Genomic DNA, 25,433 nt, shown 5'->3' on the forward strand with positions numbered 1-25,433 from the left:
TGTTTAGAACTTATAAAAGGAATTTACAAGATAGTGGAACTCTCAAGCGGGTTGCTTGGGGACTGGACGTAGGCACAAGGGTGTGGCCAAACCAGTATAAATCTGAGTTTGCACTTTCTCTTCCCTTAAACTCCTTTATTTATTATTGTTTTATATTCATATTCAAATTGTTCTATTTGAATTAATATTTAAGAAATTCATTATTAAGGGAATTTATAACTTGAATAGAAAGTTAAATAGAATTTTTAATTGGGGAAATAATTTGTAATATCTTAATTCAACCCCCCCTTCTTAAGATATCTGAGGCCACTTGTCCAACAAGTGGTATCAGAGCTTCATTCTTGTATAAAGTTTAGAAGCTTCAAGAATTATGGCCTCATCAAACTACTTGTTTCCCGAGGGAAATTCTATAAATAGACCTCCCATCTTTAATGGAGTGGGTTACCACTACTGGAAAACCCGCATGCAAATCTTTATAAAGGCAATAGATTTAAATATTTGGGAAGCCATAGAACAAGGACCGTATGTTCCCTCTATAGTGGCCGGAAGTGCAACAATAGAAAAACCGAGAGCAGATTGGACTGAGGAAGAAAGAATATTAGTACAATATAATTTAAAGGCCAAAAATATTATTACATCTGCCCTAGGAATAGATGAATACTTTAGGGTTTCAAATTGTAAAAGTGCTAAGGATATGTGGGATACACTACAAGTAACACATGAAGGCACAACAGATGTTAAAAGATCTAGGATAAACACTTTAACTCGTGAATATGAAATGTTTAGGATGAATGTAAATGAAAGTATACAAGACATGCAAAAGAGGTTCACACACATAGTTAATCATCTTGCATCTCTAGGAAAAACTTTTCAAAATGAAGATCTAGTAAATAAAGTTTTAAGGTGTCTTAATAGAGAATGGCAACCAAAGATAACAACCATCACATAATCTCAAGATTTGTCTAGTATGTCTCTTGCTACGTTATTTGGAAAATTGTAGGAGCATGAAATGGAATTATTGAGATTAAATCAACATGAAGAAACTGATAAGAAGAAGAAGGGAATCGCTCTTAAAGCCTCATCTGCAATCCAAGAAGACAGTGATAAAGAAGATTCAATTGACTTGGATAATGATGAAGATATTAGTCTTTTTGTAAAAAGATTCAACAAGTTCTTGAGAGTCAGAGGAAATCAAAAGCGACCCAATTTTAAATCTAAATGAAGGACAGAAACTTCATCCTCTACTCTAAAATGCTTTGAGTGCAATCAACCTGGACATCTGAGGGTTGATTGTCCCATCTTCAAGAAAAAGATGGAGAAGTCTGAAAAGAAAAATATTAATGAAAAGAAATTGAAGAAAGCATACATTACATGGGATGAAAACGATATGGAATCTTCTGAAGATTCAGAAAATGAAGAAATAAACCTCTGCCTTATGGCTAAAAGTTATGAAAGTGATGAAGAGGTAACATCTTCAAACAACTTATCTATTTCTTTTGATGAATTGCAAGATGCATTTGCTGATCTGCATAAAGAGTCAATTAAACTTGCAAAGTTAGTTTCATCTTCAAAGAAAACAATTTCAAATTTAGAAAATGAAATTTCAAAATTAAACAAAGAATTAGATCATCTTAGAAATGAAGTCTCAATTTCTAAATCAAATGAAAAAGTTCATATCTCTACTATTTTTGACAAAAAAATGTCAGATTCTTGTAGTTGTTGTGAAAAGTATGAAAAAGAAATTAAAGAGTTGAAAAAATCACTTGCAAAATTTTCTTATAGTAAATATAATTTAGATGTCATATTAGGAAAACAAAGACATGCCTCCAATAAGGCTGGACTAGGATATAAATCTGAAAAACAACAAAAATTTCATAAAAACTTCTCTACTTCCACACAAAAATATAATTCTAGTTTTATCACATGTTTTTACTGTGGAAGAAAAGGGCATGGCACATCTACATTCTATTTTAGAAGAAATTGTAACAATATTAAAATGATTTGGGTCCCAAAAGGATCTGTTATTCATACTAACACACAAGGACCCAATAAAGTTTGGGTACCTAAGTTACAACCTTGATTTTATAGGAACCCTTGAGGAAAAAGTGGTACATAGATAGCGGATGCTCAAAACATATGACGGGAGACGAATCAAAATTCACACATATCTCTCCCAAGAAAAGCGGACATGTAACTTATGGTGACAACAACAAAGGTAGAATTCTTGGAGTTGGAAAAATAGGTACAAATTCTTCAACCTCCATTGAAAATGTTCTACTTGTTGAAGGTCTTAAACATAGTCTGCTTAGTGTGAGTCAATTATGTGACAAAGGCTATCTGGTATCATTTGATTCTCAAAAGTGTGTTATTGAACATAAACATGATACGAATATAAAGCATATAGGGTTTAGAGTCAACAATGTTTACATGATAGACTTAAGTCAAAAACTAGATAATAATCAATGTTTTCTTAGTAAAGATGATGATCCATGGTTGTGGCATAAATGGATTGCACATATAAACATGGAACACTTAAATAGATTAATATCAAAAGATTTAGTTGTTGGTTTGCCAAAACTAAGATTTGAAAAAGATAGGCTATGTGATGCATGTCAAAAGGGAAAACAAACTAGAGTTTCTTTCAAATCTAAAAACATTGTTTCAACTACTCAACCCTTACAATTACTACATATGGATTTGTTTGGTCCTTCCAGAATCATGAGTTTTGGAGGAAGTTACTATGCTCTTGTTATAGTTGATGATTATTCTAGATACACATGGACTCTTTTTATCACTCATAAGAATGATGCATTTCAAGCATTTAGAAAACTTGCAAAAATCATTCAAAATAAGAAAAATCTCAAGATTATATCTATTAGGAGTGATCATGGGGGTGAGTTTGAAAATAAAGAATTTGAATTATTTTGTGATAAGCATGGGATTGAGCACAACTTTTCTGCACCAAGAACCCCTCAACAAAATGGTGTTGTTGAAAGGAAAAATAGATCTTTGGAAGAGATTGTTAGAACTTTATTAAATGATACTCCTCTTCCAAAATACTTTTGGGCTGAAGCCGTTAACACTACATGCTACATTTTAAATAGGGCTTTAATAAGACCCATTTTAAAGAAAACTCCATATGAATTGTTCAATGGCAGAAAACCAAACATCTCACATCTTCATATCTTTGGTTGTAAATGTTTTGTATTGAATAATGGAAAAGATAACTTAGGAAAATTTGATGCTAAGTCAGATGAAGGTATTTTCCTTGGATATTCTCTGCATAGTAAAGCTTATAGAATATATAATAAAAGAACAATGACAATTGAAGAGTCTATACATGTTTCCTTTGATGAGTCTAATGCCATTCTTCCAAGGAAGGATTTTTTAGATGATATTTTAGATTCCTTAGAAGATACACATATTCATGGAAATGAATCTAAAGAAAAAGATGAAGGAAGCAATGAGGATTCTCAAGATAATGGAGTTAGAGGAAATAATGAACTTCCAAGAGAATGGAAAGCCTCAAGAGATCATCCCCTCGACAACATTATTGGTGATATATCAAAAGGGGTAACAACTAGACATTCTCTTAAAGATTTATGCAATAATATGGCTTTTGTATCTATGATTGAACCTAAAAATATAAAAGAAGCCATAGTAGATGATAACTGGATCATTGCCATGCAAGAAGAACTGAATCAATTTGAAAGAAACAATGTGTGGAAACTAGTAGAAAAACCTGAAAATTATCCTGTCATAGGAACAAAATGGGTTTTTAGAAATAAATTAGATGAACATGGCATAATTATTTGAAATAAGGCTAGGTTAGTAGCAAAAGGGTATAATCAAGAAGAGGGAATAGACTATGAAGAAACATATGCTCCAGTTGCAAGATTAGAAGCCATTAGAATGCTCTTAGCATATGCATCCATAATGAATTTTAAGCTCTATCAAATGGATGTTAAAAGTGATTTTCTAAATGGTTTAATTCAAGAAGAAGTATATGTTGAACAACCCCCTGGTTTTGAAATCCCGGATAAACCAAATCATGTTTATAAATTGCAAAAGGCTCTTTATGGTTTGAAACAAGCCCCTAGGGCGTGGTATGAACGTTTAAGTAATTTTCTCCTAGAAAAAGAATTTTCTAGAGGAAAAGTGGATACCACATTGTTCATAAAGAGAAAGCATAATGATATTTTGTTGGTTCAAATATATGTTGATGATATAATTTTTGGATCTACTAATGATTCATTGTGCAAGGAGTTTTCCCTTGATATGCAAAGTGAATTTGAAATGTCAATGATGGGAGAACTAAAGTACTTCCTGGGATTACAAATTAAGCAAACTCAAGAAGGTATATTCATCAATCAATCCAAGTACTGCAAGGAATTGATCAAAAGATTTGGGATGGAAAGTGCAAAACACATGGCTAGACCGATGAGCACTAGTTGTTACTTAGATAAAGATGAATCTGGTCAATCTATAGACATGAAACAATATCGAGGTATGATCGAATCTCTTCTCTATTTATCTGCCAGTAGACCTGATATTATGTTTAGTGTATGCATGTGTGCTAGGTTTCAATCCAACCCCAAACAATCACATTTGAGTGCAGTTAAGAGAATCATGAGATATCTATTAGGTACAATAAATTTAGGATTATGGTATCCTAAGAACTCAACATGTAACTTAATAGGATATTCTGATTCTGACTTTGCCGGATCTAAAACTGATAGAAAAAGCACAAGTGGAACTTGTCAATTTATTGGATCCGCTCTTGTCTCATGGCATAGTAAGAAACAAAACAGTGTTGCTTTATCCACTGCTGAAGCGGAATATATCTCTGCCGGCATTTGTTGTGCACAGATTTTATGGATGAAGCAACAATTATCTGATTATGGTATCCTTCTTGATCGAATACCTATTAGGTGTGATAACACTAGTGCCATTAATCTATCCAAAAACCCTGTACAACATTCTAGAACGAAACATATAGAAATAAGGCACCATTTTCTAAGAGACCATGTTCTAAAGGGAGATTGTTTGCTAGAGTTTGTTGATACAAAGAATCAGCTTGTTGATATCTTTACAAAACCTCTCCCAAAAGATATATTCTTTTCAATAAGAAGAGAATTAGGCCTTTTAGACCTTAGTGATTTGGATAGGTAATGTTTATGATTGATTGATTGTGTTTTGATTAAGTATGACGCTTGTTTATGATTAATTTATTTTACTTTTCTTGTTGATATAAGTAACTATTAAGATAGTATAAGTTTTTAGACTTAGAAATAAGTTTTCTGTTAGGAAAAGGCTATTGTTTTGTTCTGGTAATCGATTACATGAATACTGTAATCGATTACACTAGAACAGATGGCCTGTAATCGATTACAGTATTCATGTAATCGATTACCAGTAGGCTGCCTCCACCTGTAATCGATTACCATTACTTGTAATCGATTACAATGCGTCCTGCTCTATAAATATCACGTTTTCCAGAAACCCCTGCGCAGCCTCTTCCCTCTTGCGACGTTCCTCCATTCCCAAACCTCGAAACCTTCCTATCTTACTCATTTCTTCATCAAATCGACTCCCGTAACTTGCAATCTTCTTCTTTTTCAATTTTCTTTTGATTTCACCGATTGAAATCTGCAAAAACTCCTTCAAATGGCAGAATCGTCAAAGAAACATAAGGGTTCATCCGCCTCCGCTTCGGCTTCAAGAGCTCATCGTTCCGGAGCCACCAGCGCATCCACAGCACCAATTCCACCCTCCTTATCCTCTTCCACATTGTTTTCTTCCGAAGAATAGCAGAAACGGTATTCAAATCCTTTCTCATCTTGTTCCATTATCGACCCTAAGTTCATTGATATGGAATTCTTTTCTGCTGAAACCTTTGATTGCATTCAAGCATTTCAGAATTTAGGTCTCATACCTTTTATGTCATTACAATTGCCTGTTTATCCTGAATTGGTTAAAGCCTTTTATTGTAATCTTGAAATTCAGGACAACACTTTGATTTCTGAGGTTTTTGGGATAAAAATGGTCATTGACCAATCCCTTTTCCATGACTTAACCCAATTGTCCAGTGACGGTGTACCATTTGAAGGTACACTGAATGATGATTGGAAATTTGATTTCTCTGCACATGATGCCCGCCAGTTGGTTTGCACCAACCATGCGGATATGACCGGACGCCTTCTTGCCGGTTCATTGGCTTTTGAAAGCCGCATCCTTCATTATCTGATTATGCAGATTTTGCTTCCACGATCTTCCAATCTTGCCCAGGTTTCTGAGGAAGATCTTGTTATCATGTGGGCCTTTCATACCGGGCGTCAACTTGACTGGGCACATTTAGTCAGATATCGCATGCATAAGGCATTGCGATTAAATGCTCCATTGCCATATCCACATCTTGTCACTCTCTTTTTTCGCCATTTTCAAATTCCTCTTGATTCTGAACCTTATGTTCCAATCAAGAGATCCTTTTTAATTGGTGCTGCTATGATTGCTTCTTTTGGTTACCGCAAAGAGCATGATGGCTCTTGGGTCAAAAAGGGCGCTCAACCCGCTGATGAAGAAGGCAACCTACCAGTTGAAGATAATTCCACTCTTCTTCGAAGGCTTATGGACAAGTTTGATGGTCTTCAGACCTTTGTTGGTGACAAGTTTGATGCCATGGAATTGCAAGTCGACATGTGGTTCGATGCCATGGAATCAAGGATCACCAAAGTTGAAGAAGATGTCTCATTCATCCGTACTTGCTTTGATCCACCACCACCGCCTCCTTCATCATCTTAGCTTAAGTATTATGACTAAGTATTATTAGTGATTAAGTATTATTAGTACTTTGGTTTATCGCCGTGTATTTGGCTTTTTGTTGCTCTAGTTATCGTAATCTTGCACTATTATTAAGTATTATTATATTTCTCGACTTTGTTTTGGATTGGTCATGACAATGTATGGATTTATTTTGGTTTCTTGTTTGGCTCTGTTTGGATTTTGATTGTGTTGCTTAGTTCTTTTTTACGTTGCCAAAGGGGGAGAGAACTTGGGTTAGAAATCAATTAGAAATTTATCATTAAGTAAAGTTAGGCATAGATGCCAAAAGATAGGGGGAGTAAGGGTTGTGTGAACGTGCTATCATCTTGTATATAGCTTGTCTTGATTTTAGGGATTGTCATCATCAAAAAAGGGGAGATTGTAGACAAAGGATCAAGCTGAATGTTTTGATGATGCCAAAGGGTTACATGTTTCTCAAAGCTTTATTCAAGACAAAGAAATCAAAGATATTCAAGATGGATGATCAAGACAGCCTCTAATGTCTTAGGAAGAGTATAGTTAATAGGAAGGGAATTCCAATTGAAGTAGCAAAAGGTTTGGCCAAGAAATTTAAGTTAAAAAGTCTTTTTCAAGAAATTTAGTCTCTGGTAATCGATTACCAGAGGATGTAACCGATTACCAGTGGCCAAAACTGATTTACAACAGCTATTAAAATTTGAATTCAAAATTTGCACTGTGTAATCGATTACACATATATGGTAATCGATTACCAGCAGTTATTGAACGTTTTAATTCAAATTTTAAAGCTTGTAATTGATTACACAAATACTGTAATCGATTATCAGAGCATATTTTCAAAAAATATTCTCAACAGTCACATCTTTTTATTTGGTTCTTGAATGGCTACCAAAGGCCTATATATATGTGTCTTGAGACACGAATTTGCTAAGAGTTTTTAAGAACAAAAAGGTCTTATCGTCTTAAAAAGCAAAATCGTTTTATCCTGTTACAAATTCCTTGGCCAAAACACTTGTGATTCAATAAAAAATTATTTGAGTGCTCAAATTGTTCAATCTATCTCTTTGAAGAGAGATTTCTTCTTCTCTTCTTCTTTATTCTGAAAAGGGATTAAGAGACCGATGGTCTCTTGTTGTGAAAGAATTCTAAACACAAAGGAAGGATTGTCCTTGTGTGTTTAGAACTTGTAAAAGGAATTTACAAGATAGTGGAACTCTCAAGCGGGTTGCTTGGGGACTGGACATAGGCACAAGGGTATGGCCAAACCAGTATAAATTTGAGTTTTCACTTTCTCTTCCCTTAAACTCCTTTATTTATTATTGTTTTATATTCATATTCAAATTGTTCTATTTGAATTAATATTTAAGAAAATCATTATTAAGGGAATTTATAACTTGAATAGAAAGTTACATAGAATTTTTAATTGGGGAAATAATTTGTAATATCTTAATTCAACCCCCCCTTCTTAAGATATCTGAGGCCACTTGTCCAACATCTTTTAGTAAAATAAATCAAAAAAATCAATCGGACGTTTTCTTTGGGATTTCCCTTTCTTAATCAAATCGACTAATAACCAAAGTGAAACTAAGGCTAAAATCAATTCATAAACCAAACTTTTTGTCATCGCCTAAAAAAGCTTTTTTTTTAAAGGTCCAAACGCCCTGAAATGGTCTTTTCCGCTTTTATTGGTTAAACATAGATTTCTAAAAAAGGCCTAAAATCAACATGTAACTTTATTACCTCTTGCAAAAATAAAGAGATCATCAATGGTCCAACGCCTTAGTGTTTTCTCTCTTCTCAAAAAGAATCGAAAGATTGTTTAAAGGTCCAATGCCTTAAATGACCTTTCATTCAATAAAAACATACCTTGCAAAAAAGGATAAAAAAATAACTTAACCAAACGCTTTGTTCACAAAGAACTACGTAGGTCTGATTTCTTTATCACAATTGAGGAATACGTAGGAGCAAGGGAAACACCCTCGTCGACCACAAAAAGATAAAAATATAAAAAGGCATAAAAAGACATAAGAACGTAAAAGGGAACATAAAAATTGAAGTCATGTTTGCATATTTGATTAAAAGTTGTCGTCCCTTGTGACGGATGTGTGGGGTGCTAATACCTTCCCCGTGCGTAAATACAACTCCCGAACCTTTCACTTAAAATTTTTAGACCACGTCTTTTCCGGGTTTTCCGACGTTTTCCTCAAATAAACATTGTTGGCGACTCCGCGCATATTCCTTTCTTGGAAGACGCACCCGAGAGTCTCGCGTCGCCCTCTCGCCGAAGGGTAGGTTGCGACAGTGGTGACTCCGCGCATTTTCCTTTCTTGGAAGACGCACCCGAGAGTCTCGCGTCGCCCTCTCGCCGAAGGGTAGGTTGCGACAGTGGTGACTCCGCGCATTTTCCTTTCTTGGAAGATGCACTAGTGAGCCCTTGCGTCGCCCTCCCGCCAAAGGGTAGGTTGCGACAAAGGGCAGTGGAGATCTCACCCTGGAAACCAGTACAATAAAGACCAAGGTGGATCATCCAATGTGTTGGATCAAGTGGCCTCGGAATAATTAAGGAGGGGGAGTTGAATTAATTATTATCGTGTCTTGACTAATTAAAAATCTATCCTTCTTAATGTTACTAGATTTAATTAGGCTTTTACTACTAAGTCAAGAAAGTAAAGAACAAAAATAGAAACTTAACCAAAAGTAAAAGCGATAATTAAAAGTACACAGCGGAAATTAAAGAGTGTAGGGAAGAAGAAGACAAACACAAGAATTTTATACTGGTTCGGCAACAACCCGTGCTTACATCTAGTCCCCAAGCAACCTGCGGTTCTTGAGATTTCTTTCAACCTTGTAAAATCCTTTACAAGCCAAAGATCCACAAGGGATGTACCCTCCCTTGTTCTCTTTGAAAACCCAAGTGGATGTACCTCCACTTGAACTGATCCACAAGAGATGTACCCTCTCTTGTTCTTAGTATAACAATCCCCAAGTAGATGTACCCTCTACTTGTACCACAAAGGATGTACCCTCCAATGTGTTGGGACAAAGAATTCTCAAGCGGTTAGTCCTTTGAATCTTTATAAGGGGAAACAAAAGATATCTCAGGCAGTTAGTCCTTTGAAATCTTTTGCTTAAGGGAAAGGGAAGAATTAAAAGAATTCTTAGGCGGGGTCCTTTGAATTCTCTTGGAAAGGGAGAAGAGAGACACAAAAGAATTCAGGCGGTTAGTCCTTCGTTCTTTTGGCAAAGGGAGAAGAGAATGAAAAAGATGAATAGCACAAGTTTTTTATCAAAGAACTTTTCTTGAAAGAGAAAGTTTTGAACAAAAACATTTAGAAAGATGAAGAGAAAAATGAATCAGAAAATTCTGTAGAAAGAGTTGAAAAGATTGATTGAAGAATGTTGAAAGAAGATTGAAAGATAGATGATAGATCATATTTTATAAATTCATGCCATGGTCACATATTTATAATCTTTTGATAACTCAAGTCAAATCTTGTGACTCTTGGCAATTTCTTTAAAACTAGTCACTTAAAAAGTTGTGACTTTTGAAAGAATCTTCAGAAACAAGTCACTTGAAGAATTGTGACTTTTGGAAATGTATTTTTTGAAATCAGTCACTGGTAATCGATTACCATCAAGCTGTAATCGATTACACATCAACAGATGTGACTCTTCATGTTTAAATTTGAAAATAAAAATGTTTAGAAGCTCTGGTAATCGATTATAAGTATTGTGTAATCGATTACACAAGTTTAAAATGATTTGAAAATGTTTAAACACAAGTTGTGACTCTTGAAATTTGAAATCTAACGTTTTAAAACACTGGTAATTGATTACATGATTATGGTAATCGATTACAGCTTTGTAAATCAGTTTTTGAAAACAATGTTGGCTATTGGTAATCGATTACTACCTTCTGGTAATCGATTACCAGAGAGTAAAACTCTTTGGTAATAATTTTGTGAAAACTTCTTGTGCTACTCAATGTTTTGGAAAACTTTTTTAATACTTATCTTGATTTAGTCTTCTCTTGATTCTTAAATTTTGATTCTTGAAACTTGATTCTTGATTCTTGAAACTTGATTCTTGAATCTTTGGATTTTGCTTGATTCTTGATTCTTTGGCATCATCAAAATAACCTTGGAAAATATTGCTTCCACACAACGGGCCTCAAAACCAAGGGCCTAGCCTTTATGAATGAACAACCAAGCTGGAGGAGACTTTGGCTTAGTTCGTGCAGGTTACTATGTCCAATCGCAAGAGCACAAAGTCTACAATAAAGAACCTAGAGATTCAAGTAGGACAACTAGCCAAGCAAATAGTTGACAATTCTTCTGGAAGTTTCGGAGCTAATACTGAAAAGAATACAAAGCTGTCATGACTAGAGGCAAGAAGGCAATCATGATTGAAGGTAAAGGGAGGAATGTGAATGAGCAAGAGCTAGTCGCTGAAGAAGAAAAAGAGGAAGACGAAGATCAGTTGAGAGAGAAAAAAATAAATGATGGTGAGAAAGAAATAAGAGACGAGGAAGATGAAAAAGAAAAAGAAAAAAGAAGAAAAAATTGAAAAAAAGAAAGAAAAAAAAGGAAGAAAAGAAGACAAAGAGTGAGCTAGCCAAAGAAAGAAAGAAAAAGGTTGTTCCATGCTCAGGAAAGGAAGTGTCATATCCTTTGGTATCGTCCAAGAAAGACAAGGAATGACACTTTGCTCATTTTCTTGATATCTTCAAGAAATTGGAGATAACTATCCCTTTTGGAGAAGCCTTACAACAAATGCCACTCTACTCAAAGTTTCTGAAGGATATGCTAACCAAGAAGAGAAAATATATCCATAGTGATAATATTGTGGTGGAAGGAAATTGCAGTGTTGTGAGTCAAAGAATCCTTCCACCTAAATACAAGGATCCAGGGAGTGTCACAATCTCTTGCTCTTTTGGTGCAGTGTCAGTTGGAAAAGCTCTCATTGACTTGGGGGCCAGCATAAATTTGATGTCATTATCCATGTGTAGGAGGATTGGAGAATTGGAGATTATGCAAACTAGAATGACACTACAGCTGGTAGACATATCGATTACAAGGCCATATGGAGTGATTGAAAATGTTTTGGTCAAGGTGCAGCACTTTACCTTCCCTGCGGATTTTGTTGTCATGGACATTGAAGAGGATTATGAAATCCCTTTAATTTTGGGTCGTCCCTTCATGTTAACCGCCAATTGTTTGGTGCATATAGGGAAAGGTAAAATGGAAATGGGTGTAGATGATCAAAAGATCAAATTTGATTTGTTTGATGCAGAAAAGCACTTACTTGATCGGAACATCTGTTCTAAGATGGAGAAAATTAAGAAAGAGATGGTTCTGATGGCCAGAGCCAAGCTTGCTCCAGACCCATAAGGTAACATACGTCAAGCTAGTGACATTAAAGAAGTGCTTCCTGGGAGGCAACCCAGTTCTTTTTCTTTATTTTCATTAATCATTGCATATAGCTAGGTTTCAACTTGTTTGTGATTGCTAGAGTAAGTCATTATCATGTTTTGTATGATAATATGGGGTTGTTAAAGCTTCTTTGAAGCTGCGGATGAGGAATAACTCAGAAAATTTTTCAATCATCCACTTGCTCAGCATGCCCAGTGCGCTAAGCGAATCATTATGCATGCGCTGAGCGAGCCACAACTCGCGCTAAGCGCACCAACCCCTACCCATTGGCTAAAGGGGTCTCGCTAAGTGAGACCTGTGCCCTAAGCCCAAAAACCTCTCTAGAATTGCATTTAATGGAATTGGGCTAAGCAAGTCATCTCGCTAAGCACACAACATAGTCTCGCTAAGCGCATCCATTTGCTAAGCACAATTCTCCCTCTGTCTGGACCGTCATGTTAATTAGGCCCAGCGGGTCATACCCGCTAAGCCCAAATCTCTCTCAGGTTTGGAATTGTGCTAAGCGAGACCACCTCGCTAAGCGCACCCCACTACTACATCAAGAGGCATTAATTCGCTAAGTCGCCACATGTCCCACTAAGCAAAAGTTGCAGACCAATCAGAACTGCAGATCTCGTTAAGCGTGTACCTTTCATGCTAAGCCCAAATCCTTCTCGGGTTTTCTAATTTTTGAATTGGGCCAAGCGAGTCTATCCTGCTAAACGCATGAATTTAAAATCTGAAAATTCAAGCGTCACTGAGTGCTCGCTTAGCGAGTCACTCGCGCTGAGCGAGACAGTCAAAATTGCCAAAAATAAAACATTACTGCCTTAGGCAGTTACTTTTTGTGCACAATTCATATCCCTCTCCCTCATCATTGGCATTTCCTGTTAACATATGCACTGAGCTTCCTTGCATCCTCTGCTTCTTTGCTTTCAACTTGCCTATTCTTCTCAGCAATCCAAGTAAGTGCATCTTACTTTACTTTTTCTTTAATTTCTGTTCTTGAACCTTAGGGTAGAAGACCATTTTTGTTGGTTTTGTGAACTGTTAATTTTATGTTGTATGTTGTTGTTTGGTTAGTTATTAGAATGCATGTTACTAGGGCTTTTATTTTGTATACAATGTAGGTTATTTTGTTGCATTTTGCTTAGGTTTTTTAGGCCTAATAAGGGCCTATAGTTAGGGGCTGAAAAGCCCCAATTTTTTGGAATTTTTGATGTACTCGTTAAGCGAGTTCATCAAATTTGGATGAATTTATGGGTTTTCTAATGAACTCGCCAAGCCGGCATACCGCACTTAACTGGTCTTCTGTTGGTGGCTGAGCGAGTTAGTCTCGCTAAGTCACCATGCCTCTCATGATTCAATAAGCCTGGGCTGAGCGAGTCAGTCTTGCTAAGCCCAAGGCAATTATGTTTTTTGAATTTTTGTTCTTGCGCTAAGCAAGTCAGTCTCGCTAAGCGCAATTTCTTCTCTATTTTGGAATTTGGCTTAGCGAAATTATATTCCAGTGGTCAAGTTGGGCTAAGCGCCTGCTGGCGCTAAGCCTGTGTAGTGTGTCGCGCTAAGCGAGTCAATCTCACTAAGCGCAATTAGCTCTCTGTTAGAGAATAAGGCTTAGCGAGCCATGCTCGCTTAGCCATTATGTTGTGTCAACTAAGCGAGTGTGCCTCGCTTAGCCAGAGTCTTTGTTTTTGTGTTGTCACGGTAAGTGTTCCTTGCACGCTAAGCGTGTACTGTTATTTTCATAAGGCGCGCTAAGCGAGTCAGTCTCGCTAAGTGCCCAATCTGTTTTTCTATTTTATTTTTCTGCTTTCAGTTTGAAATAAAACCTGTCTAACTCAATCCCTATGATTCTTTTTTATGCAGATGGCCTCCAGGAAGAGGAAATCTACAGCCTCCTGGCCCTAGGAGCCCTATGACACTACTCGATTCATATCTGAGGGTGCCTAGGAGAGATATGCACATAACATTCACTCTAGGAACATCCTTCCGGAGAGGAACGTTACTTTATACATTTCATAGTACAATGAGTTCCGTCAGGAGCTCGAGCGGAGGCAGTGGCATAGAGCCTTGACCAGGCAGCTTGACGGTCACATTGATGTGGCCCTGGTCAAGGAGTTCTATGCAAATCTTTATGATTCAGAAGATAAATCCCCCAGGCAGTTCCGAGTGCGGGGGAAGTTGATAAAGTTTGATGTTGCCTCCTTTAACACCTTCCTGGAGACCCCCGTGGTTTTGGAGCCAGGGGAGCACCTCACCACCTACTCGAGATCACCCAGACCCTCAGGAGCTTTCTTCCAAGCTCTGTATTCCAGGACACGAATTTGTTCTTAATGCTAAAGGAGCACCCTGGAAGCTCCTGAGAAAGGATTTGACTACCCTGGCGCAGACTTAGAGCGTGCTCTCATACTCCAACCTCGCCCCCACCTCTCACACGTCCCATCTGAATATGGACAGGGCAAGGTTAGTTTATGGACTTGTTATGAAGATGGACATGGACTTGGGCTCCATTATTTCTGATCAGATATCATAGATAGCCCAGTCCAACTCCTCCAAGCTCAACTTCCTAGCCCTCATCACCGCCTTATTTATCGCTAGAGGAGTAGTTCCAGATTCTTTGACATTTGAGTCCTTGAGCCCTGCCATTAATTTGGCGTATATCCGGAAGAATTGTTGGAACCCGGGTGATCCTTCGATCATCTTTCCGGGGACCCGCAAGACACAGGTTCGAGGACCTAAGGCTTCTTCTTCTGCACCTCTAGTTCCTTCTTCTTCAGCTCCACCACCTCTAGCTCCAGCTCCAGTACCCTTCGGCACCTCCGCTCAGAGCGCAGAGATTCTAGTACCGATGTAGCAGAGCCTCCACCATTGCTTTCTGCTTTTTAGATACAGTTTTTTTTTTTACATTTCAATTTAGTTCAGTTATTTACTTTTTCAACAAATTTTACAATTTTTTTAACAGTTTACATTTACATATTGCAGTGGTTGTTGTGGTTTGAAATTTTTGTGTTTGTGAATGATTTTGGTTTGATCAATTGCATGAATTTAGTGAATTGTGATGTTAGATCACGTGCTTTAAACAAGAATGTGGTAATTAGAAGAGAAAAAACATGAATTAGGGACACGTGAGTGAAATTGTTAGTTTGTTTGACAGATAAATTGTAAAGGTAATCATTAGCCATAACCCGGTGAGTTGTGTGAACCTTAATTGTGAGAGAACGACTAGCATTGAGTATTGATTTTTGCATGAATCTCTAAATACTGAATGAATGCATGAATTTGGAAATGATGAAGGTCATGATTGATTGAATTAGCCACTTAGCCAAATAGCTTACCTTGTTCATGAATGATGAATCCCTTGCACCCATTTTGAGCTTGAATGTGATTGATTGAGTTCAACCCTGAGCCTGTTGAACTATAATCTCTATCTACCTTTCCTTAGGTTGTAGGAGAGCATTATGGTTCAAAGCAAATTTGTCCCAAATTTGGGGGAGGTTGTTAGGTGATGATAATTGTGGTAAGACAAGTAACATCAACACATAAATAAGAAGCAGTAAGTATAAAAAAATTGCTAAAATAAAAAAAAAGATAAATTTTAAGAATAAAAGTATGTGTGTGGTGTTACTTAAGCTATGTGCCCTAAATGTTGATTGGCAAGTCAATAGAAGTTGGAATAAAAAGAAAAGAGTTTATCTAAGGATGAATGCTCTCTTAGAACCTAAGCTTTTGCATCCTTGAAAAACCAAGAATTGCTTGCAGCCCAGCCTCATTAGAAGCCAAGAAAGTCCTTCAGATTCAACTTATGTGTTTGTGATTGTATGTCATGAGATGAAATTCAAAAGTTGAGACTTGTGTTGGTTATTCAATTGGAGAATTGCCTTAAACACTTGTGTTTATGAGAGAAACAGTGACTGTGAGGCATTGACTTGATGAACCTTCCTTGATATATGTCTTGCTTGCTAGCTTATTTCACTTGTGCGGCTTAATAATCATGTTCATATCTTTGAAATTATGAATATCTTTGTGAAGAGTTGTTGGTTGAAGCATTGCTTGCTACTTATGTCATGTGATTGAATGTTTTGCAACAAACACATCTTTTGATTAACCACTGTGAATTATGTTACTTGAGGACAAGTAAACTGTTATTTCTTTGCTTGAGGACAAGCAAAATTGTAAATTTGGGGGAGTTTGTTAGTCACCATTTACGACTAACTTTTGTATTGAATAGTTATATGAAATTAGCATCTTTCCCTCAATTTATGGTTCTTTTTGTAGTATTTGTACATATTTTCATGTTTAGTTTGATTTTGCTCAGTAGATACTCCCATCTTTGTGAATTAATGTGAATCAACTTCAGTTTCAGGCTAAAAGTAGAAGAAGGTGAAGCAACTGGTGGCTTGCTAAGCGAGGCATATGCACTTAGCGAGTAACATCCGCTAAGCGAGGCACTCAGCCCACTTAGTGTGTGGGGAAACCCTAGAAAAGGATTTGTCTCAGATGCCCATGCCCAACGTGCCGCAAGCTCGCCCAGGGAGTCATTTGTCTCTTCTCGTGCTCAGCGCGCCCAGCTCGCTAAGCGAAAATTCACTAACTTGCGCTTAGTGAGAAAATGGCGCTATGGGAGTCGTTTGTTCCTTCAGAATCTGAAATGTCAAGGAGCCTTTAAAACACTGAAGTTGGTGTAAAATTAGGGGGACATCAGATACACAGAGGGAGGAAATGAAGAGACACACCCAGAGAGACGAAAAACAGAGCAGAGCTCCAGCCTTCAATAGAGTTTAGGTTTTAGGAGTGATTTTAGGGTTCTAGAGATGGAAGAGACATCCTCATCCATTTGTAACCTTAGTTTTCCTTCAAAAATCTATCCTTTGTGCTAAAAGTTACTAACTGCAATGGAAGGCTAAACCTCTTGTTGGGGATTTCTGCTAAACATTTGATGTAATATTCTCTCACTATCTATTTTAAGTTTTTTTATGTGTTCATTGCTTCTATCTGCACTTATTTCTTGCATGATTGTGTCTTGATCACCCATTTTTATGTAAAGTTAGGATTATTAGTACTGGGAAGTGCTTTAAAACCTCAGAACTTGATAGAGCAGGCTAGAAAACTGTATGTCTCGGGACGGAGTGCAGTGATTTAGTTTATATTATGTTGTAATCTTAATGCAACTCATTTAAACCAAGTTTATTGAGGGATCAAGGATGAAGTTTAAATAGAGTTAGGCCCATTCACTCGAGGGATCTTGGTTTGGGTAGTTGTTTTCAGCATAAGAACACTAAAACAACATTAAATAGAGAAAAATATTTAGTAACATCAAAGTAGGTTCAGTAGAATGACCCAACGCTTTTACTTGACCGTTTTTACCTCTCATTATTAGATACTTTAGTTTGTAGTTAATTAGAATATAGACAAAAACCCTTTTGATTATTTACTTGTTTTACACAAATGTTTACTTATTGAATGCATATTTTCTGAATGAAACAAGTTTCCTGTGACTTAGTACACTTGCTGATTAGCATTCGCAGATCATTATTCCCGAACAAGTTTTTTCCACAAAACAGCCACCCAAAAAAATAAATGAAATATCTAAGACCTCTATGGTTGCATGTCAATGAGATGGTTAGGCCCGAATAGTGGAACAAACACATAGTCAAAGATTAGGGCTATGAGAGTCCATACTTGTAATCAAACCATAGGGTTGATTATGTGATTAGTGTAATGTGATTGTGGGGTTTGGTCCTTTTGCTTGTCGCATGATGGGAGAGTAGAGAAATCACCCATACACTTTTTTTCCAGAAGAGGATGGAATAGAAACCAATGTTTAGCATATCAATCCACCCACTAGATGACTAGTGGAACCATGATCTATGGTTCAAGGAAGATCATTTTGCTAGAGATGTTAGATTTGGTCTCTCAGTGGTGGTTGGGGAGCCACACATATTTCGATTTACTTCTAGTACTTACTTAATATCCATTGCCCAGTTACATGTGTATTTCATCGACTTTGTTTTCTTTACCTTCCCGCTTTTCACAATCAACATCGTTTATGGTTGATATCGTGATGATGGTTGAGGAGATATTTTCTCGGCCGATTGTGAGGCAATAAGTTTCGCCATCTCCTGGTAGCAAGATTCCTTTTTTAGCATATCTACCATATATCCAGTTACCCAAACCAAATTCTTTTTTCCTATACATCCGATTGATTGGTCATCCATCTTGGAAGACTACGCCGATGGTGCCAGTGACGAGGAAGAGGATCCTTCCGAGGGTGTAATCGATGCTAGGGAGACATAAGAGGTCGAGGAAGATACATCTGAAGATTTTTCTTAGATTCTACAGCATGAAGTAGTGAGTAGGATTTCATCGTTAGGACTAGATTTCTATTTTTTGACATGTACAGGGTAGGTAGATATAATACAGTTTCTTTTGAATGTAATATCTTTTATCTTCTCTCTTCCAATACATTTTATAGGGGTATGTAATTACTTGAATTATCCCCGTCAGACAGTTTATTTTATGACTTTACGTAAGTAATACATCGCTGACTAGTTAGAGGTTTTATTTTGGAGTGTTGTTATATTCTTATGTCTGACTCGACTGATGTTTATTAACATTAATGATGTTTCTTTATATTTCGTAAAAAAATGGTTGTGTATTTTTTAGTATTTAATTTCTTATCAATATAATAATTACAATTGGATATCATATTTTTAGATAACTATTTATTATTCTGCGTATTTTAAATAATTAAGTTATAGCAATTCCTTCATAAAAATAAGGGCATTATAATACGACTTCCAAATGATAAGTGCTTACTTCTCCAACAAGTCAATCTCATTTGGAAAAAGGCTAACATAGGCCTAGTGGATGAAAGCCTCCGAATGGCTCCTATAGAGCCATGAAGAGGCTGATGCGGCCTTTGGGAGACAGACATGTGAATGAAATTCTTGAACAAAACCATACATTTCTTTCCCTATAATATTCCAACACTCTTTGCAAAAGGATATGTTATACCTATTAGGACCAAGGCATAAAAGTTCCAAACAACTTCCTTGATCTCATCACTAGAGGAAAGGGCTAAGAGAGTAGCTCTATCGGCGGCCAAAAGCTGATTAAAAATGACTTTTTCCAGATTTAGGTACAAGAAAGAGTTTTCTTGATATACTCTTTCAAAGTGCACCAAAACCTCATTCTTTATAGCTTCTACTCCTTCAATCTAACCATGGTTAGAATTAATGACAACAATTTGATTCTTTCATTTTCTGCCTTTGAAACACAAGTGACAAAAATTGGAATTCAAGTCCCCTTCATTGATCTATCTGGCTCATAATTTTTATAGAAGCATGCTTTCTTTGTATCTTACAAGCTTCTAGAATTCCTCAAGCATACAAAATTTGTTTTCTAGATCATCCAAATTACCACTAATAAGGCTATCATCAAGAGAGTCTGATGTGCCATTATTTTCTCCTATTTCTTAACCCTTTTTGAACCATTTTAAATACTGATTAGTCTTAATTGTCAAATTTATTAGGCAGTTTTATTATTTGGGCCCATTCAGCTAATTTGGTGTTTTTAATCTAATTTCATGAATTAATGAAGCATTGGGCTTGAATCTAGAATTGGGCTTAGGCTTGAATCCAGCATTGGGCTTGGACTTGAAGAGGGCAGACTAATTTATTCTACAAAATTAGATCTTATCTTATCTTATTTTATATAGATATTATTTAGATTTGATCTCATCTAGATATTATTTCATCTAGATCTTATCTTATCTAGATTTGATTTGATTTTACTTATGGGCTTGGATTTAAAACAAATTTGTAAGCTTTGGGGCTGAAAAAAACTATATAACAGCACCAAGGTTCTAGTTTAGCTCTCTCTCTCTTCTCTCTCTCTCTCTCTTATATTTTTCGTTTTTAGTTTTAGTCTCTCTTCTCTTTCTCTTTTATTTTCGTTTTTTACAATTCTAGTTCAGACTTTTAGTTTTATCAATAAAATTTCGTTCTCTATTTGATTAATGGAAGGCTAAGTCCGTAGCGTTGTTTTCTCTTGAGGATCAAGCACAGTTCTCTTTGAGATTCTATTATTACTGTTAAATTTTGTTCAGTTTTTTCTCTTCACTAATTACTCTGAATTTGTTGCTATTAATTCATGCATGCTTAGTGCTTGATTAATTGTCTCTACGCTTAATTTGCGTTCATGCTTAATGATCATTTATGAGTAATTGGTGTGTGTGATGCTTAATCACATAATGAATGCTTTATGTTAAATTTCGCTTAGTAATTTAATTTAGAGTTGGATTAAGTGGTTGAACTGATAAAGGATAAATTCTCGCAACCTAGGATAAAAGACTTGCTTGTGAATCAAGGGGAAGCAACGTATTTTAATTCTAATAATTTCTAATTCAATTTTACTCGCTGTTTAATTTACAAAAGCAAACAACCTCCCCCCCCCCCAATTTGTTACTATTTCCTACTATCAGTTAGGAACATTTGGTGTATCATTGCTCGTTGGGAAACGACCTAGGATCACTTCCTAGTTACTACATTTTAATATTTATTTGATTCGGGTACGGCCTCGATCAGAGTCCAATTCATAAGCCTTGTTCTCTATCTGCAGATTAATGATTCCATATACCTCCTTGCTCCAAATCTTAATACATGCCTTCTACAAGCACAATTTCTCCTTAAATAAAAAATGCTTCCATCCATGGGTGTGAAAGCTACCCTATAATTCAACAATGAACTTCACAAAGTCTAGATGCTCAAGCCAATAACTGAAGAACCTGAAGGGTTTCGAGCCCCAGTTACATACTTCATCTTTGAATAGAATAAGGTTGTGGTACAAGATGTCCTGTTTCCCTATCCATTATGCATTGATGTTCCAAAGATGGATCATGTCTTGAGATAGCAGAAAGTGGTCCAATCTACTTATTGATCTACCGTCCAGGTTAATCCATAAGAAGAGTTTTCCCAGTAGAGGAATGCCAATGAGATCCATGTTTGCCATAAAGCCTTTAAAAAGATCCATTTCAATGGAGTTATGATAATCAGAGTGTCCTCTCCTTTCTTCATCAGTCGCCATCTGTTAGTCGATGAATACGACTAACTTTTGTGTAATAAATCTGTGCAAATTGTATCTAACTCCTCCCATTTGTGGTTATTTTGTAGTTTTGTAATTAATTTTTGTTAAATATAGGTAATAAGTACTTAGTACTCCCATTTTGTGTATTTAATAATCATTTCCTTTCAATTTCAGGTTAATTAGGCAAGTTTGTGAAGTGTTGATTTTTAGCTTCTTGCTAAGCCAATCTGTCAGCTTAGTGAGCCATCCGCTGAGCGCACCACTCTTGCGGCTGAGCACGAGGAAGAATCTGGAAGAAGGATGAGTTGGACACATGCGCTAAGTGAGAACTCATCCTGCTAAGCGCACCGCTTGCATGCATCCGCTAAGCGAGAAGTCGGGCGCTAAGCCGAAATTCACTTATGCACGCTAAGCGAGCCAGAATCGCGCTAAGCATGAGAGCACCAATGAGACCACCTATTTAAGCCTGAAATCAGAAATGGAGGTGGAGTTTGGGCTTTTCCTTGAGCTTCTGCATTTTTAGAGATTTCTAGAGAGAGAAAGGTCCAAGTTCCAGAGAGTTTTGAGAGCTTTTCCTGTGCGAAGACTGGCAGAGAACTGAGAGTGAAGAGGAAGCCATCCTGAGAGCATGAGATGAGTCTATAAGTGATTGTGAGGTTCTAGAGGTGGAGGAGACATCCCCACTACTTGCATTTCTTCAATCCTTCATTTTTCTCTTCTCTTTGTTGTAAAGGAAGCTTCCCAGATATGGAGAGTTAAATCCTTTGTTGGTTCTTCCTTGTAGGTACTTGATGTAAATACCTGTATAACTATTTAATGATGTTTTATGTGTTCTTTGTGCTATCAGTACGTCATTTCAGTGTGTTTTTGCCTTGATCACGTAGATGCATGCTATGTTAGGATCATTCAACAGTGGAAACTGGTCTGATTCTTAGAACTTGATAGGACAGGGCTAGTTTATCGTATTATCACAAGGGATCAGGGTACGGTAACCTAGTTGTTTGCATGTTTGTCTTAATGCGGTTCTGGTCGAGTTTAGTCCAACAAGAGGAATCTGAGGACGATGCTTGATCAGGATTAGGCTAGACTATCACGAGGAATCGGGGTTTAGCATTTCAGGAGACACCATAGAACACATGAGCATTGTTAAGTAGAGATTATCCTTATAACGTCAGGCACCTAATAGGAAGACCAACACGTTGTCTACTTGTCTTTACACATCAATAGTCACGTGATTTTCCTTTTTAATAGTTAGTTTACATGCCTGTTCATAGTCCACACATATCTTTTCATACTATACACCTATTCACTGAATATAGCTTTACCAAGTAACACAAGTTCCCCGAGAGTTCGATACTTGGTTCTTACCATTTTATACTACTTGCGCGATCTGGTGCACATGCCGGGTTCGAACAAGTTTTTGGCGCCATTGCCAGGGAACTTCTTTCTATTTGGAAAGTTAGTTCAGTCCTACGAGTCTATTCTTTATTCTTTGATTTACTGTGAATAGTTGCTTTCAATTCATATTTGTTTTCTTCTTGAACTGGATAACCGTTGTTTCTGTTAGTGTTTTATATGCATAGATCTCCCACAGGAAATTTAGTTCATCTGGACTTGGAGATTGAAGCTACGTTAAGAAGGAACAGAGCCAAGAGGAGAAGAAAATTACTGCAAGACAGGACAGTAGCTTCCATTCTAGAGGAAGAAGCTCATTTTTTTTATTCTACATCATCTGACTCACCATCATCAAGGGAATCCGTGATATATTTACCAGAAGCCGTTATCATGGCTGATAAACACCAGCAAAGGGTTACCCTTGAAGACTACTCAAGCAGTTCAATACCATAATTCTTTACCAGCATCGTACGTCCAGAAGTCCAAGCTCACAACATAAACTACCCTTATTCTTTAATTCATTTAATACAGGGGAACTTATTCCAAGGATTACCAAATGAGGACATTTGGCAACATTCATTGAAATCTGTAACATTGTAAAGATTGCAGGCGTACTAGATGAAGCCATCAGACTCATCCTATTTTCATTTTCCTTGGCAGGAGAAGCCAAAAGGTGGCTCCATTCATTTAAGGGTAACAGTCTGAAGACCTAGGAAGAAGTTGTTGAGAAATTTCTGAAGAAATACTTCCCCGAGGCTGAGGCCACAATCTAAGTAGCTGTTAGATGCTTCTGCAGAGGGGAAAATAAAACTGAAAACCCCTGAAGAAACAATGGAGTTGATTGAAAATATGTATGCCAGTAATCATGCCATTCTACGTGATAGAGTGCATCAACCCACTAAGAAGAGTTTACTGAAGTTATCAACTTAAGACGATGTGTTGGCACAAAATAAGTTGCTCTCTAGGAAACTTGAGATCTTGACAGAAACCCTGAGTAAGTTGCCAACTAACTTGTCTAATGGTCAACCTTTATAGCCTTCTATTTTGTAGGTTACAGGTTGTACCATATGTGGTGTTACTCATGAATCTGGTCTTTGCATTCCTTTTGAAGAGCAAATGCAAAAGGTTAGCTACATGGGGAAACAACAAAGGCAGGGATACAATCGAGGTGGATTCTCAGGTTTCCAGCAAGGTCTTTACAACCAACAAGGACAGTGGAGATCACACCCTAGTAATCAATTCAACAAAGACCAGGGTGGACCTTCCAACAGGCCACCTCAACAAGGGCCTAACATTTTTCAGAGGACAACCAAGCTAGAGGAGACTTTGACTCAATTCATGCAGGTGACCATGTCAACTCACAAAAGCACTGAGTTAGCATTGAAGAACCTTGAGATCCAAGTGGGCCAACTAGCCAAACAATTAGTTGAAAAGTCATCCAATAGCTTTGGAGCGAACACAGAAAAGAATCCCAAAGAGGAATGCAATGTTGTGATGACAAGAAACAAGAAGCGTTTAGTAGTTGAGGATGAGGATAGGGTGGCTTTGGAGAAACAAATTGTTGTAAAGGATGGCATTGAGAAAAAGAAAGAGGAGGTAACATATGTGACAAGTTAGGAGAGTGAAAAACCAATAATGGTCGAGGAGAAAGAAATAAATGACCAAGAAAAAGAAATAGAGGTAGAAAAAGAAAAAGAAAATGAAGAAAAAGTTGAAAAAAATAAAGAAGGGAAAGAAAAGAGTAGAAGTGAGAAAGCAAGAGAGAAGAAAAAGCTTCAAATGAGGATACGAAAGTACCATATCCTGTTGTACCTTCCAAGAAGAATAAGGACCGCCATCTAGCGAGATTCCTTGAGATTTTTAGGAAACTAGAAATAACTATGCCTTTTGGGGAAGCTTTGCAATAAATGCCAATCTACTCAAAATTTTTGAAAGATATGTTGACAAGGAAAAACAGATACATCCACCAGGAGAATATTGTTGTGGAAGGCAACTGCAGTGCTGTAATACAGAGAATTCTTCCACCAAAACATAAAAACCCTGGAAGTGTTACTATTCCTTGTTCAATCAGTGAAGTCACTATGGGAAAGGCTCTCATTAATTTGGGAGCCAGTATCAACCTAATGCCGCTCTCCATGTGCAAAAGGTTGGGAGAGTTGGAAATCATGCCCACGAGAATGACTTCACAACTTGCTGACCGATCCATCACTAGACCTCACAGGGTAATTGAGGATGTTCTGATAAGAGTGAAACATATGGTCTTTCCAGCTGATTTTATGGTTATGGATGTGGAGGAAGACCATGAGGTTCCAGTCATTTTGGGACGTCCTTTTATGTCAATGGCAAGCTGCATAATCGATATAGGAAGAAAGACACTAGAGATGGGTTTTGAAGATCAGAAGATCAATTTTGATCTTTTTGAAGAAAACTAGTCGGCAAACGAAATTTTATTGCTACATGAATAGTAAAAACTGGAATCGCAAAACTTAAATTTATTCTTTCTCTCCAAAACGAAAAAGTGTCTAAAAGAAGAAGAGAAGCCTAAAACTAAAAACGAGAGAGAGAGAGAGAGCCCAAACTAGAGCATTGGTGCTGTTATATATTTTCAGCCCCAAAGCTTACAAATCTGTTTTAAGTCCAAGCCCATAAATAAAATAAAATCTAGACAAGATAAAATAAGATTTGATAAAATAAAATCTAGATGAAATAAAATCTAGATAAGATAAGATCTAGATGAAA

General features: G+C 36.8%; 2 protein-coding genes across 2 annotated transcripts; both read left to right on the plus strand.

Moving 5' to 3' along the window:
- The first annotated feature begins 11,573 nt into the window (after positions 1-11,573).
- LOC114410825 lies at positions 11,574-12,191 on the plus strand. Its single transcript, XM_028374745.1, has one exon. It carries the CDS (start codon positions 11,574-11,576, stop codon positions 12,189-12,191), a length of 618 nt encoding a protein of 205 aa, XP_028230546.1.
- Positions 12,192-24,601: 12,410 nt separating this feature from the next.
- On the plus strand, positions 24,602-25,126 carry LOC114410827. Its single transcript, XM_028374746.1, has one exon. The coding sequence runs from the start codon at positions 24,602-24,604 to the stop codon at positions 25,124-25,126; it is 525 nt and encodes a 174-aa protein (XP_028230547.1).
- Positions 25,127-25,433: the final 307 nt, after the last annotated feature.

This window comes from Glycine soja, chromosome 4, assembly GCF_004193775.1.
Source record: "Glycine soja cultivar W05 chromosome 4, ASM419377v2, whole genome shotgun sequence".
NCBI classification, from domain to species: domain Eukaryota; kingdom Viridiplantae; phylum Streptophyta; class Magnoliopsida; order Fabales; family Fabaceae; genus Glycine; species Glycine soja.

Excerpts from the sequence above, each read along its gene's own strand:
- LOC114410825 (XM_028374745.1), top strand. The coding sequence starts at position 11,574 with ATGCCACTCTACTCAAAGTTTCTGAAGGATATGCTAACCAAGAAGAGA.
- LOC114410827 (XM_028374746.1), top strand. The coding sequence starts at position 24,602 with ATGCCAATCTACTCAAAATTTTTGAAAGATATGTTGACAAGGAAAAAC.